At 36.6% G+C, this 16,433-nt stretch overlaps 1 protein-coding gene across 1 annotated transcript in view; it reads right to left on the bottom strand.

Moving 5' to 3' along the window:
- Positions 1-4,063: 4,063 nt before the first annotated feature.
- Positions 4,064-16,433, bottom strand: part of hipk3b (homeodomain interacting protein kinase 3b) — an 82,844-nt gene continuing 70,474 nt past the window's right edge. Inside the window, exons 15-16 of the mRNA XM_073849975.1 lie at positions 14,579-14,718; positions 4,064-11,473 (exon numbers count right to left, since the gene is read on the bottom strand). Coding sequence (XP_073706076.1) covers positions 10,997-11,473; positions 14,579-14,718 — 617 coding nt within the window. The 3' untranslated portion in view covers positions 4,064-10,996. The remainder of the gene's footprint in view (positions 11,474-14,578; positions 14,719-16,433) is intronic.

Here is a 16,433-nt window from a genome sequence, read left to right as displayed (position 1 = left end):
TTCTCCAGATAAGGCCTTTGCAAATGCTCATCTGGACAAAGAAGACGACTTCTGGTCTTCTGTTTTATGGTTAGATCAAACTAAAATTTAATTGCTGGCCACAATGATGTAGCCTTCATTTTCCGTAAAAAAGAAGAAGTCTTCAACCCTAAGAACACCATCCCCGCTGTCAAACATGGTGCTGGGAACCTGATGTTTTGTGGGTGTTTTTCAGCCGGTGGAGCAGGGAACCTAATCACAGTAAACGGCACCATGAAAAAGGAGCAATACATCAAAATTCTCAACAACAACATCAGGCAGTCTGCAGAGAAACTTGCCCTTGGGCACCAGTGGACATTTCAGCACAACAACGACCCAAAACACACAGCAGAAGTGGTGAAGAAATGGTTAGCAGACAAAGACATGAACGTTTTGCAGTGGCCCAGCCAGAGTCCTGACTTAAATCCATTTGAGAATCTGTGGAGGAGCTAAAGATCAGGCTGATGGTGAGGAGACCCTCCAACCTGAAAGAGTTGGAGCTCATCACTAAAGATGAATGGGCAAAAATACCAGTGGAGACATGCAGAAAGCTGCTCAGCAATTATAGGAAGCGTTTGATTGCTGTAATAGCCAATAAAGGCTTTTCTATTGATTATTGAGAAGGGTATGAATCATTTTTGTTTGACATGCCACTTTTTGTTCAAATGTAAATAAAAGCTGAGAATTTTTTTTTTTTTTTCTCAACAATGATGCCTCTTGTACATCATCTTATCATTTTTTGGGAGAAGTCTGTGTCATTTCCAGTCCAAAAAACAAAACAAAAAACTTGCTGGTTGAATTAAAGTAACTTTAAGTCAGAATTTGCCAGGGGTATGAATAATTTCAGGCTTGACTGTATATCCACATATCTAGAAACGTGAAATTGTGTGTGTAATGTTTACTAATAAATGTATTAAACATGACCTAATTATTAACATTTTATGTAAATTAAAATTCTTACATGTCATTAAATTAATGTTTATATGTCATTATTTTGATAAATGAAAAATTAAGTATTTTCTTGAAAATTCAATTTTTTCTCCTGTTGATGTGTGATTCAAGGAATATTCTGTTTAATGATACAAAATAGTATACTTATAAGCGTTGAGGTCATAAAATCATGTTTTGCACCCAAATTACAATGTGTTATGTGTTTACCAAACATTCAGATGAACTGAACGAACCACCCTTTACACAAACGCTGTTACAGTAGATAAATGTCCAGTGCAATAAAGATACAAAAAAAAAAGTTTACAAACATTTACAAATTATGAATAGTCTCAACTTTAGATTGGTACTGCAAAAACATTAATAAATGATTAATAAATAATTTAAGATGTGCAAATTGAAAAAAATCTTCACAACAAAGACCTAATATCTGATCTTTACCAACTGTGATGATGAGTTAATGAATGTTAACATGAATATTTGTGAACTGCTTAAAATGACTAATTAAAGCTAGCCTGGGTTTCCCCATCCTGCCTTGCGCAGCGCGATTTTATTCACGCTGCTAGTCAGTCTGGAAACCATGGACCTAATTTTCACCTAAGATAGGGAACCAATCACAGAACGGGGAGGGAGCAGCAAGACGATGACGTATTCTATGCGACTCATCGAAGCAGTTTGTTACTATGGATCCAGCATGGCAGCAGACGCGAAGTTATCTTTCGTGTCTACACCGGACGCGAGCGGCGTGACCAGACGCGACAAATGACATTAGAACCTATGCTGTCTACACTGAATGCGGCGCGACGCGACGCGGCCCGACAGTAATCTGCTGCCGCGTTCTATTTATGACGTGCTCACACAAAGTTTAAATGATTTGCAACGGTCGCCTTGTCGCGTCCAGTGTAGACAGACTTTAGCTGTTGCGGCGCGGCAACTGTCGCGTCCGGTGTAGACACTGTATGTTCTAAGTAGTTTAGAACGCAAGTTTATTTTGAAAAAAGAGCAACTTTTGGCGTTCGCTCTACATACGTCATCCGGTATAATTGAAACGATTGGCTATGAGCTACGCACAGGCGCTTTTGATAGACATTCGTATCGCCCAATAAACGGCTCTGGGCATTCGTAAACCACGCCTCAAATACGAGAAAATGAACATGTGGTTCCCAGACCACGAATCATGACGAAGTCATAACGTGGTCTGGCGATAGCCAGGCTAAATTAAAGCTATATTTCCAAAACATTTGTGAATGTAAAAATGAGCATTAGCTAATATGTGAACTGAAATTTTGTAAGCATTCAAAAGTAATTTAACAAATAAACTTGTAATCGTTGTATCATTTCAGTTTAACTCATCATTTTTAAAACACAGTTTAATGACAACTAATGATCTATAAAACATAATGTTTTAATCATTGTAAACCATGTCAAAATTGTTTGAAAAAAAATGATCATATGAATTGAAAGTTTGTTGACATTTGTAAGCATTTCTATTTACATTAAATAATGATCTGTTGGTAATGTTGGTAATCATTTGGTAATGTTTCAAAAGTTCATTAGTTAACATCAACAAGCACATTATCTCGTATTTCTAGATATGTGAATATATATTAAATAAAGGTTAGTTAAGCATTATATAATGTTTGTTAATGATTTATTAATGAAAGTTATTATGAAGTGTTACCTGCTGCACCCGCTGATGATTTTATTTAATATATAATATATAAATGTCATTTACTCCTCTGATAGTTGAGATGGATTTTCAGCAGTCATTATTCCAGTCTTCACATCCTTCAACAAAATGTTCTAACATACTGATCTGATACTTATTATCAATAATTATTGGTGGTGAATAATAACAACAGTTAATATTTTCAACATTGAAAACCGGTTTTGTTGCTTAATATTTATGTGGAAACCATGATACTTTTCTCAGGATTCTTTGATAAAGTTCAACGAACAGTATTTAGAAACAGAAATCCTTTGTAATACATGACCCTGGACCACAAAACATACAGGTATATTTGTAGCAATAGCCAAAAGTACACTGTATGGGTCAAAATGATAAATTTTTATGCCAAAAATCATTAGGGATATTAAGTAAAGATCATGTTCCATGAAGATTTTTGTACATTTCCTACCGTAAATATATCAAACTTAATTTTTGATTAGTAATATGCATTGCTAAGAACTTCATTTGAACAACTTTAAAGGCGATTTTCTCAATATTTAGTTTTTTTTGCACCCTCAGATTGCAGATTTTCAAATAGTTGTATCTTGACCAAATATTGTCCCATCCTAACAAACCATACATCAATGGGAATCTTATTTATCCATCTTTCAGATTATATATACACATCTCAATTTTGAAAAACTGACACTTATGATGGTTTTGTGGTCCAGTGTCACATATTACTCGTCTTTATAAATGTAAAGCATCTTTGATGGAAAAAAAAACTTCCTTTTTTATACACAAACACACAAATTGAATAGTAGTGTAAAATAGTATAAATATAAAACAGTATATAAAGAATTAAAAATGACTTCTATTGTCCTTATGTGTAAGTCACTTTGGATCAAAGCATCTACTAAACCAATAAACGTAAGCAACAAATCAGTATATTAGAATGAAAAAGTAAAATAAAAAAAAATCAAGTTAAATGGTAATATTTCACAATATAAACGCCTTGATAAGCATGCAAATTATTTATATATTTACCATAAACAAATGAAAAATCTTAATTTCTTAAATTCAAAAGAAAGAAAGAAGATTATGGAAAAAAAAAAGCAAATTATTTTGAAAGATGAACATTTCATGTTATGTACTCTGCCCTCCAAAGGCAAAGTGCAGTAACTACTCGAACACTGAAACTGAGAAAAACGCCTTAACAGTTTTTTGACAGCTATTCAAACAAAATTGAACCAGGAGACTTTGCCACGAGACAAAACAGTTGACACAAAGTCCATTTTAAGCCTCATCTCAATTTTGACCAAATGTGTAGTTACTGTGCTTTGCCTTTGGAGGGCAGTAACTGCCAAGATACCTGCCATAATGTGGTTCTGTAAGCAATAAAATTAGAAAGGGTTGCAACAATATATATATAGTTTTTTCCTGTTTTTATTTTTCTTCTGTATTCAAAGTGAATCGTGACAATAAAACACCATGAATTCATATTCACTCACCAAAAGTCACCTGGAAATTGAGTTGAATGTGACTAAGTAGAGAAGGCTTGGTCACATGTTTATTCACTGAGAACTAGAGAGGAAACATCAATGACACTCTGTAAAGACATTATATCCAAAGGGTTACAGTTCCCCAGTCCTCATACCGTTAAATATTGCACAGGGCAAGTGCTACGTGACAAACTAGTGTAGCATCAAATCATAGAAGCAAACCAAACCAAACGCTCAACAGAAAGCCACGAAAGTCTACAAATATCAAAACAGTGAAGATTCGATCAACTCTTAATGAACCAAATCATTGAAATCTAGAACTTGCAGTGTGAAATAACTTCTTTGACAGATTGTAAAAGATGCTAAAACCCATGGAACTTGTATACACAGATTTGAAAACTAAAAGCAGGATGAATGGTAAATAATTTAGGTGAAATAATTCATTACAATACTTTCAAAATAATAATGAAAATGCATAAAAGCATTGAATGTCGTTAAAACGGTGGCATTAATGTTTATTGAATGCTGTTAATAGAAAAGAGTTGAACAGAAATCATCCATATCCATTTAGATTGGTTTAAATATGAACATACAATAAATATCGAAAGTGTTGAGTACAGTCTTGTCTATATTGACACTGGATGTGTTCAGGCTAAATGCTGGTGAATGCCATTCCTCAGGGATCCAAACATGCACTGGGCAATAGATTACATTCTTCTTGCAAAGACTGGAATTACAATTTGTGGTGTTAAAAAAGCTAGTTAAGATTAACTAGACATATATTAGTGATTAAATCTAAATCTTTGATTTTTCTCTTTAACCCTCTGGTTGTGTTCAGATTCCTGTCACACCATTGATGTTCCTGCTCAAAAGACTCTAAACAACTGCTTCTAAATCTCTCATTATGCTGGATTATCACCAAATATTGGATTCAATCTTTTGTCAACTTGTTTTCTTCCATTTAGGACTGGTTTTGTGTTTCTATTTGCATCTGATTAACTATAAGCCTCATTTATCTCAGAGTAGGCACCTCATTTTTTGAGTGAAAAAAAATCTTTTATAAATAATATTCACAATATTAAACAAAAAAAATAAACATTCGCAGTTTTTCTCAAACTAGTGTGCTTTAATGTTTATTTATAAAACGGTTAGTTCCATTCCTCAATTCTGATTGGTCAGCAGCTGTGTCGTATTCATGATACAGCACTGCTACGACCGCTTCACTCAACGGTTTTGTGTATCATTGAACCCCCTTAGCAACCACCCTTAGCAACGTAAACACAGCTGCAGCAGTTAGGGACTACTTTTTACAGCGGAAGGCAGTTAATGATTTTACTTTATGAAAACATACAACTTAATATATATAAATTAATATATATTTTTGATTTTAATATTTTTATTGTGTGGTAACCGTTTTATAAAAGCAATAAGGTACTTGAGGCAGTGCTGTATCATGAATAAATCACGGCTGAAGGGGTTGCAGGCACTCCGCTTCGCGTCGTACCTAACAACGCCCTTCAGCCGTGATTTATTCACGATACAGCACTGCCTCAAGTACCTTGTTGCTTAAATCAGGAAGTTTGCTTTTAAATGCTTTTATTTTGTGCAAAATTGCAAAAAGTCACACTTGTGGTGTTCCAAACAACTGCTTATAAATCTCTCATTACGCTATATTATCACCAGATATTAGACTCAATCTTTTTATCATCTTGTTTTCTTTGATTTAGGACTGGTTTTGTGTTTCGATTTGCATCTGATTAAATCATAAACCTCATTTATCCAAAAGCAGGCATCTCATTTTGTGAGAAAAAAAAGTATCTTTAATGAATATTTTTCAGAATATGAGGTAAAAAAAATGATGAAAATTTGCAGACTAGTGTGCTTCAATGTTTAATCAGGACGTTTAGTTTCTAAATCAAAGAAAACATGTTGACAAAAAGAATGAATCCAATATTTGGTGATAATATAGCGTAATGAGAGATTTAGAAGCGCCTGTTTGGAATCCGGTCATTTTTGACCCAGGAACACCACAAGTGTGACTTTTTGCAGTTTTGTACAAAATAAAAGCATTTAAGAGCAAACTTCCAGATTAAACATTAAAGCACACTAGTGTGAAAAACAGCAAATATTTATATTTTTGTTTGATATTGTGAATATTATTCATAAAAATTATTTTTTCACTCAAAAAATGAGGTGCCTATTCTCAGATAAATGAGGCCTACGATTAATCAGATGCAAACAGAAACACAAAACCAGTCCTAAATGAAAGAAAACAAGTTGACAAAAGAATTAATCTAATATTTGGTGATAATATAGCATAATGAGAGTTTTATAAGAAATAGTTTGGAGTTGGGTCATTTTTGACCCGGGAACACCACAAGTGTGACTTTTTGCAATTTTGTAAAAAATAAAAGCATTTAGGGGAGAACTTCCAGATTAAACAGTAAAGGACACTAGTGTGAAAAACAGAGCAAATATTTTTTTTTTGTTTGTTTAATATTGTGAATATTATTCATAAAAATCATTTTCTCATTCAAAAAATGAGGTACCTATTCTCAGATAAATGAGGCTTACGATTAATCAGATGCAAATAGAAACACAAAACCAGTCCTAAATGAGAGAAAACAAGTTGACAAAAAGACTGAAGCCAATATTTGTGATAATATAGCATAATGAGAGATTTAGAAGCAGTTGCTTGGAGTCCGGTCATTTTTGACCCGGGAACACCACAAGTGTTAAAAAAGTACTTCTACCCTGTGTGAACAAAGTCAGTAAGTTTGAGTCCAATGCGATAATGTTAACTAGTATTTACAGGAAAAAGAAAATCTTTTCCTGGTCAATTCGAGCCGAACACAAGCAGAGGGTGAACGTGTACACGACTATTTGGATCCCCGGAATGGAAAGATATACTGTTTGTAGTTTGTTATATTTGGTCTGGTCAGTGGATGAGCTGAATACTTGTTTTTGCAAAGTGAACGTGTCATTACCAATATCTCAATCAAGGCACACACAGTGTTGCTCACACTGTTCACGAGGAAAGAAAAAGAAAACAACAACATGACCGAACATAAATAGAACACAGCAGTGATCGAACATGTCTTCAAATGACAAACATTAATCAAATCACAATCCAGTTGGACACTAAATGCATTTAAATCACTGTACTCTCATATCGAAGCATGGGTATGTGGTTAGCGGTTTAATAAGTGCTCAGCGGCATGAGGTTATGGGGTTGATTATCATATTAAAAAAAATAAACCTTAAGAAAAATACTGATGCATTTCCGAAACACAGCAGAGTATCATTTGGATAAAGTTAAATCAATCCTGCAAGCTATTACAAGTCAAAAACAGATCGACGGGTAAACATACAAAAAAATTAAGTTACACAAATACATCCATTAATATGCAGTGATGAGCCAGAACGGTTATGTAGATACAATACTGATCTGAAAAGAAGAAAACAAAGTCTAAAATGTCCCATATCAGCAATACAGTAGTTACAATGACACTCCAAACATTGAAGCCAAACGTTTACTTGAAAATCAAAATCCACTTCTAGTTTAGGCAATCAGAGAGACCCATAGAAATAAACCAATGCAGATATGAACTAGTCTAGTCTAATTTCACAGCTATCTGAAGTGGCAATCCATAAATAGCAGCTTGTCTATGATACATTCAAGATAGATGATACGACTTCGTACTTGTTCAAAAAGCTAAACATAACCTCAGCCATTTTTTTAAATACACTTTATGAAAGTTTACCCCATGACTATAATTACTACAGTATACGTGAGGTCTATGCAGAGAGAGTAGCTACTTTGCTCTGTTCCAAAACCTAAAGAGCTGCCTTCGCAGTCGACTGCCTTTATAAGCAGACGTCTACGTCACAGACAGCAAGAGCTCAGTCTGCGGCTGATTCCAAAAGAGTTTGATGTTATAAAATCAATGTTTAACTGATATAACAGGTGCAGTGTTGGGGGTAACGCAAGTTACGTAATAGTAAGTAACGCATTACTTTTTAATTGACAAGAAAATATCTGAGTTACTTTTTTAAATAAGCGACGCCAGTTTCTTTTCCCTCATTTATTGATGAAAAGCTCTCCTGTCCCCATGTTGAGGGAAACTGTGAGTAAGATGTTACTTTAGTTCTAGAATAAATGTGAACATGCATTAATTCATCTCACTCACTAAAAAACAGATCCAGTGTTCTTCAAAATGAATAAAAACACTGAAATTCAACACAAACCTGCAATAATTAAATGTTAAATAATACAAATACCCTTTATGTATTTAATCCCATTTTATTAACCGATGTCTTTGCTGCCGACCTTCGATGATCCAATTCATCCATACTAATAAGCAGAAATTACTCCAGATAATCTAACATTTGTTTTCCTTTTTTTTTTTTTTTATTGCTGAAGAGTTGACATTTGTTCTTCTGCGGTCTACTGTACAGACGTCAATTTACTTTTCTCTAAACCTGAGGCTATTGGTGTGAAAAGGCTTTTACATTTGACAAAAATACAACTTTTTATATTAAAAACAAACAAGCAAGCCCTGCCCAGATTTAAAAAGTAACGCAAAACTAACGGAACACATTACTTTCCATAAAAAGTAACAAAGTAACGTAATTAGTTACTTTTTTAGGGAGTAACTCAATATTGTAATGCATTACTTTTAAAAGTAACTTTCCCCAACACTGAACAGGTGTACTTACTGAGCCATGCATTCTGGAACAACCATTTCTGTAAAGGATGCATGTGATTCTGTCTAATCTGGCGTACAGAAAACAGCTGTTACTTTATAACAACAACAAAGTTTTACAACAGGTAGGATTTCCTTTACACATGATCTGCAAACATGATTGACCAGAATACAACAAAGATTTTTTGTCTTGTTTCCAGCCAATATGGCTAAATATTCTTAAATCAAGAAGGATTTTCTAGACGAGTACAAATTATTTTCTGATTTTCAGAAAAATCAAGTCAAAATTAAGTGCGTTTTTGCTTAGAACAAGCTAAATAACCGGCCAATGGGGTAAGCATGAAAATCTCATTTCAGAAAGAAAACAAGAGTATTGTTCTTAAGAGTGTTTCATGCAAAAATGCACTTAATTTTGACTTGTTTTTTTTTTTTTTTTTTTAAACAGGACAATTTTCCCTTGTTTAGAAAATCCTTCTTGATTTAAGATCTTTTAGATGTTGTGGCTGGAAACAAGACAAATAATCCAAGTAAGAAAAGCATTTTTTGGCAGTGAGCATGTGATGCAAGTGGAACAATTTTTCCAATGTTGTAGCCAATCACAGGAGATGATTTTTTTTCCTTGAAATATCACCTGCGTAAGCAGAGCACTAGGTTTGGAACAGAGCCTTCAGATTACAGTCTTTGGTGATGCACAAGCAACTTCATTTGAGGCAAAAAACACACAAACCAAGCAGAACAAACTGAAAACAAATGCACACTGCATATATATATATATATATATATATATATGCACGCACAATATATATTTCTCCCTGACGGAATGTATAAAATACAGCTGACACCAACAAGCTTTCAACATATGATATAATTAAGAAAAAAGGAATCGATTCACACATGCATAAATGAGAATTGCACACCTTAAACACACCGTGTCAAGCTTCAGCACTAAGTAAACTAGCTCTATTATAGATATACTCATATGTGTCTATACATCAAATACTGCATGGTCTGCTCAGGCTAAGATGAATCCATGACCCTGAATCAAAGACCGAGATTTGCATTTGTGTCTTCATCTAGTCGAAGCCATGCCCACCACAGCAAACACAAACACACACAAACCCCAACAACTAAATACACAGACCAAAAGAAAACCAAACTCTACAGATTGTATTGCAGTTTGACTAAACAGTACGAATACTGTTGGTTTTGTAGAGCAGAAATCCACCGTATTCTCTACGCAACTATTTAGAATAAGAAAACAATGAGAGTAAGAACAAATCCAACAGCGAGCGTCTGCAGCAGCAAAAGCAGCCGTCTTCCGATGAAGTAACGAAAAAAAAGAACTCACTACATCTCAAATATACATTGGATCCAAAAATAAGCACTGCGCTTTGTGCAATGCAGTACATCGATGCCTATCTATGCATGAAATAATACACCAGTGTGTATTTACGTAATACATGTACACGCACACAAAGAACGCAACGCACGGACTGATTAGAATTGCAAGTGCTGCAGTCCAGGACACAAACACGTGGTGTATATACACAGACAGACAGACAGACAGACAGACGACAGAGAGAGAGAGGAGATGGTGTAGTAGAACACAAACGACTGCCGATATATAAGGCACTATGGCTGGGGACGACGATGCAGCGAGCCTCTGGCCCTACGGCCTTCTCTCCGATCAACATCATGCAACACATGCAGCGCCTGACCGACGACTCCGTCCCGAACGACACAGAAAGTACAAACACTTGGAACGCAGGAAAACACATTTTCTCCGTCGTGAACAACATACCGGGCCGTTTGTACAAACAGACGTGTGTCGTATACAAGGTAAAGGCAATGTATAAAAATAAGTCGACCATCACGTGATTTTGGACACCGTCCGTCGTTGATATTCATCAGAGGAGCGCTCCAATCAGATCTGAGAATCCTTAAGGTGATGTATCAAATGTGCAAACGTTTTTTCATATTTATCCAAACTCTATCCGTGCGCTTTCTTTACCGACTTGCTAACTTTTCCTCTTTTAAAGCTCATTTTAATTGCACTCAATCAAGTCTGTGTGGTTTGGAGAAACCTCTTCCTTTCTTTCTCGCGCCACGGCTTCGGTGGCATTACGTCCGTGGCTTCCGGAGGGTTTGGGAGCTCAGACGTAGGGGTACTGGTTCAGTTTGGTGGGACTGAGAGGGAAGCCGGCGTAGGCGGGCGACGCGATGAAGGAGTGCGGAGGAAACAAAGGCTTGAATTGGCCTTGAGGGTGTAGGGTCGGAGAGGGCAGGAGGCGGTTGAGCCCCACGGTGACCTGGTGCACGAGGTGTCCCGCCGGATGGGACAGGCCGTAAGCCGGCGGAAACACGTGATTGCGCGTGGCCCCGGGTGAAGCCAAGAGGTGGGCCATCGGTGCGTTTGTCACCAGGGGGCCTGAAGGAGGGTAGGGCAGCAAAGCGGGCTGGGAGTGAGGGTGGACGCTCAGGTGCGTCTGAGGAGGGTGGCCGCTGTGCGTGGGACTGCCGTGAGGCAGCGTGAAGGTGTGTCCGTGAACCGTGGGTGGGATGAACGCTTGGGGCCGGCGGTGGCTGTAGTTGCCGTTCCACTCCTGGTGCGTTGAGCCGTAATGCTGGACCTACGGCGCAAACCAATCAAGTTCATTTCAAAAAGAAAGTGCCAATCAATGCTGCCCTCCAAAGGCAAAGTGCAGTAACTACGCCAACACTGAAACTGACAAAAATGCCTTTGAAGTTTTGACGCCAGCTAGTCAAACATGTTGACGCTCTCGTTTCTCTAAAACGGGACAAAATTGAACCAGGGGACTTTGCCACAAGACTAAACAGTTGTCACAAAGTCCATTTTAAGCCTTAACTCAATTTTGACCAAACGTGTAGTTACTGCACTTTGCCTTTGGAGGGCAGAATTCATATCTGTAAGACTGTAAGAGTGATGAACCTTCACATCTGGAACAATATCAACCAAGAATTATTTTTAGATAGCTGAGAACCAGTAAATGGCTAGACACATTAAAAATCGAATTTGTCTAAAATAATTAAAACTAAAATTACTGTTACTGATGCAGTGTTTTTCAACCTTTTTTGAGCCAAGGTACATTTTTAATTGAAAAAAAAAATAAAAAAATCACAAGGCACACCAACAATCGAAACTGTAAAAATGTTTTAACTCTGTAGCCTATATTAACAATATACAGCCATTCTTATCGAAGTGTCTTGAACACGAATCAAATAAACACAAAGAAAAAAGTATTTTATCTTTCATATTTCTTCTTCGTTTAAATAAAAGTGCAATTAACAATATACAATCATTCTTATTTAGGTGTCTTGAATAGGAATCAAATAAACACAATGAAAACAGTTTTTTGATCTTTCATATTTCTACCTACTCAGTGTGAAACCTGGGCCTGTTTGTATGAACACAGAGCTGATAACTTATTAGTTTCCAAAAAACCTTTTAGACCAATTAGGTGAAATTGAATAATTTTCCACGGCACGGTGGTTGAAAAACACTGTACTGATGTACAACTAGGGGTGTGCGATATTGACAAAAAAAAAAGTAATATTTCAATATTTTCTGGAATTGTATCTGAATGTGTCGTTGTGCTGGTATCTTAAAGGATTAGTTCACTTCCAGAACAAACATTTGCAGATAATGTACTCACCCTCCTTGTCATCCAAGATGTGAATGTCTTTCTTCAGTCATAAAGAAATTATCTTTGAGGAAAACATTTGAGGATTTCTCTCCATATAGTGGACTTCTATGGTGCCCTGAGTTTGAACTTCCAAAATGCAGTTTAAATGCAGCTTCAAAGGACTCTAAACGATCCCAGCCGAGGAAGAAAAGTCTTATCTAGCGAAACGATTGGTTGTTGTTTTTAATTTAGAATATACTTTTTAACCTGAAACGTTCGTCTTGTTTTGCTCTGCCTGAACTGTTTTTTACGGTTCAAGACAGTTAGGGTATGTCTAAAAACTCCCATCTCATTTTCTTCCTTAACTTCTAAAATCGTCCTACATTGCTATTTTACCTTTTTTGTTAAGGGTGTTTGATCTTCTTTGTTTGTTCACTTTGCAAACACTGGGTCGGTACTTCTGCAGCGATGGAGGGGGATTTTGAAATTATTTTTTTAAGTTGAGGTAAAAAATAAGATGGGAGTTTTTTGACATAGGCTAACTGCCTGGAACCAGGAAAAAAACGGAACCGGAGTTTTTTGTTCTGAAAGTGAACTTCTCCTTTAAGCATTACCATGGACAGCTGACTCCGACATTGTTATATTCTACATATTCTGTGTGGTGGTCAGTTCACACTAGAGGTTGAACAACTTCAGTTTTAAGTCGACATTTATGTGATAAAAGTCGAGTTGACGTCGTCTAGTAGCTTATGACGTCACTATTGAACAAATACGCCTAAACCTTGAGCTGAGACTCGAACGCCTTGTGCACAACGCTGCTTACATGGATATTGCTCCTATAATACTTTGCTTTTATTAGTTATTTTGTCTTTGGGTTGTTATATTTCTCACAGATTTCGTTTTGTTCTAAATCAGATAAAGTAGCACTGTAAAGATTACATTTATATAAAGTCATTAGTGAGAAAGCAATCGCGTATGTGAATAAATTCTACCTGGCAGCGTCTCTCTATAGCCTAATAACAAAGCTGTGGGTTTTAATTACTAAGAAATACAAGCTAGAACTTTGCAGTTTCTTAGCTATATTACAGAGAATCATAGAACAGTGTTGACAATTCATTTCCGCACCACGCTTTTGAATGATTGTGTGCGCAAGATCTGCACATATTGTACAAGCTGCTGTCTGGAGTAAAGACGGTTCTTCAGATTAGAAAAAGGTGAGAAAGAAATGGTTCTTTAAAGAACCTTTGACTGAATGGTTCTTCTATGGCATCGCTGTAAAGAATCTTTTAAAGCACCTTTATTTTTGAGAGTGTAGTCCAGACATGTAACGCCTGCACTGCAGTCTGTAGGTGTTTTGAGTCATTTTTGCAATATACTCAATGTCAACTCAAACATTGTTAAAACAACAATTATATTATCACAGATGATATATATCGCACACCCCTATGGACAACATAAAAAAAGTATATTCATTTTGAGATTTGTACACTGCAAAAAATGCTTTTCTTACTTAGATGTTTTTGTCTGGTTTCCAGACAAAATATCTTCAAAATAAAATAAAAATTCTTAAATCAAAAAGGATTTTCTAGACGAGTAAAAGTTAATGTTTTGTTTTCAGAAAACAAAGTCAAAATTAAGTGTGTTTTTGCTTGAAACAAGCAAAATAATCTGCCAATGGGGTAAGAAAAATTATCTTGTTTTCTGTTTGAAATAAGATTTTTTCTCTTACCCCATTGGCAGATTTTGCTTGTTCTAAGAAAAAAAAAAAATCACTTAATTTTGGCTTGCTTTTTCTGAAAACAAGACAATTTTTACTCGTCTAGAAAATCCATCTTGATTTAAGAATTTTCAGATAGTTTGGCTGGAAACAAGACAAAAAACCCAAGTAAGAAAAGCATGTTTTGCAGTGTAAATGATTAAATGTGGCAAAATTCATGCTCAGGCTGTGGAAAGCCATCAAGAAATTTGTAAACATTGATTTAATTTAGACATCTCAGCTGGTTTTTAAAATGTTTGTAATATTCAGAACTTGCATTAAAGCAAGTAGTAGTAGTATCTTAATATCTAGTGATCAGATGACAAACCACAGACCTGTGCGAAGGGAAGCTGCTGTTGAGAGTGCTGCAGAGGTGGGAAAGTCGGTGCGGTCTTCTGTTGGCGACTGACCAGTAATGTAGAGTATGGCGGCTGTCTGTTGGAACCGCTGCGGCCTTTGGGTGGGCATAACACCTCTGGAAGAACAATGGAAGAAAGAGCAGGCAAACTTACTATTTATATGCTTATATGTGGTTAAAGGGGTCATCGGATGTCCATTTTCCACAAGTTCATATGATTCTTTAGGGTCTTAATGAAAAGTCTCTAATATTCTTTGGTTAAAAATTCTCAATAGTAGTGTAACAAAACACCCTTTTACCTCAAAATCAGCTCTGCAAATATCAACTCATTTTAAGACATTGGCCCTTTAAATGCAAATGAGCTCTGCTCGCCCCGCCCCTCTCTGGGATTATGTTTACTTCAGCCGTGTTTATGGGTGAAACTTGCCAACAAGCACATTAAGAAAGGCCATTTGCAAAGATGCATAAAAAAACCCTTATACTCACTCCTGCTGTGAGTGAAGCTGCATCAGGAACGATTCACATGAACATAGATGCTTATATACAGTCGTGGCCAAAAGTTTTGAGAATGACACAAATATTAGTTTTCACAAAGTTTGCTTCTAAGCTGGTTTTAGATCTTTGTTTCAGTTGTTTCTGTGATGTACTGAAATATAATTACAAGCAATTCATACGTTTCAAAGGCTTTTATCGTCAATTACATGACATTTATGCAAAGAGTCAGTATTTGCAGTGTTGGCCCTTCTTTTTCAGGACCTCTGCAATTCGCATGCTCTCAATCAACTTCTGGGCCAAATCCTGACTGATAGCAACCCATTCTTTCATAATCACTTCTTGGAGTTTGTCAGAATTAGTGGGTTTTTGTTTGTCCACCCGCCTCTTGAGGATTGACCACAAGTTCTCAATGGGATTAAGATCTGGGGAGTTTCCAGGCCATGGACCCAAAATGTCAACGTTTTGGTCCCCGAGCCACTTAGTTAACACTTTTGCCTTATGGCACGGTTCTCCATCGTGCTGGAAAATGCATTGTTCTTCACCAAACTGTTGTTGGATTGTTGGAAGAAGTTGCTGTTGGAGGGTGTCTTGGTACCATTCTTTATTCATGGCTGTGTTTTTGGGCAAAATTGTGAGTGAGCCCACTCCCTTGGATGAGAAGCAACCCCACACATGAATGGTCTCAGGATGCTTTACTGTTGGCATGACACAGGACTGATGGTAGCGCTCACCTTTTCTTCTCCGGACAAGCCTTTTTCCAGATGCCCCAAACAATCGGAAAGAGGCTTCATCGGAGAATATGACTTTGCTCCAGTCCTCAGCAGTCCATTCGCCATACTGTTTGCAGAAGATCAATCTGTCCCTGATGGTTTTTTTGGAGAGAAGTGGCTTCTTTGCTGCCCTTCTTGACACCAGGCCATCTTCCAAAAGTCTTGTCCTCACTGTGTGTTCAGATGCGCTCACACCTGCCTGCCTCTCTTTAGGAGACCATCCTGGCGCTTGCTGGACTTTCTTGGACGCCCTGAAGCCTTCTTAACAATGCAGTGGAAAGTTTTTTCGGGGATTAAGTTAATTTTCATGGCAAAGAAGGATCTGATCACTCTTCATAACATTCTGGAGTATATGCAAATTGCTATTATAGAAACTTAAGCAGCAACTTTTCCAATTTCCAATATTTATGTAATTCTCAAAACTTTTGGCCACAACTGTAGATCGCTTTCCATTTAAAAACTAAAGTAACATTATCCTCTGCGTCTTCAGCGGCTCAGATGTCGGGAGTAAATGACGACTGCTGTGTTCATGATTACATTCAACAACAGAACACCTCAATCGCTCAA

The sequence above is a fragment of the Garra rufa genome, chromosome 11 (genome assembly GCF_049309525.1).
Source record: "Garra rufa chromosome 11, GarRuf1.0, whole genome shotgun sequence".
Classification (NCBI taxonomy): domain Eukaryota; kingdom Metazoa; phylum Chordata; class Actinopteri; order Cypriniformes; family Cyprinidae; genus Garra; species Garra rufa.
The sequence above is the reverse complement of the archived record's forward strand: the minus strand, read 5'-3'. Positions and strand labels throughout refer to the sequence as shown.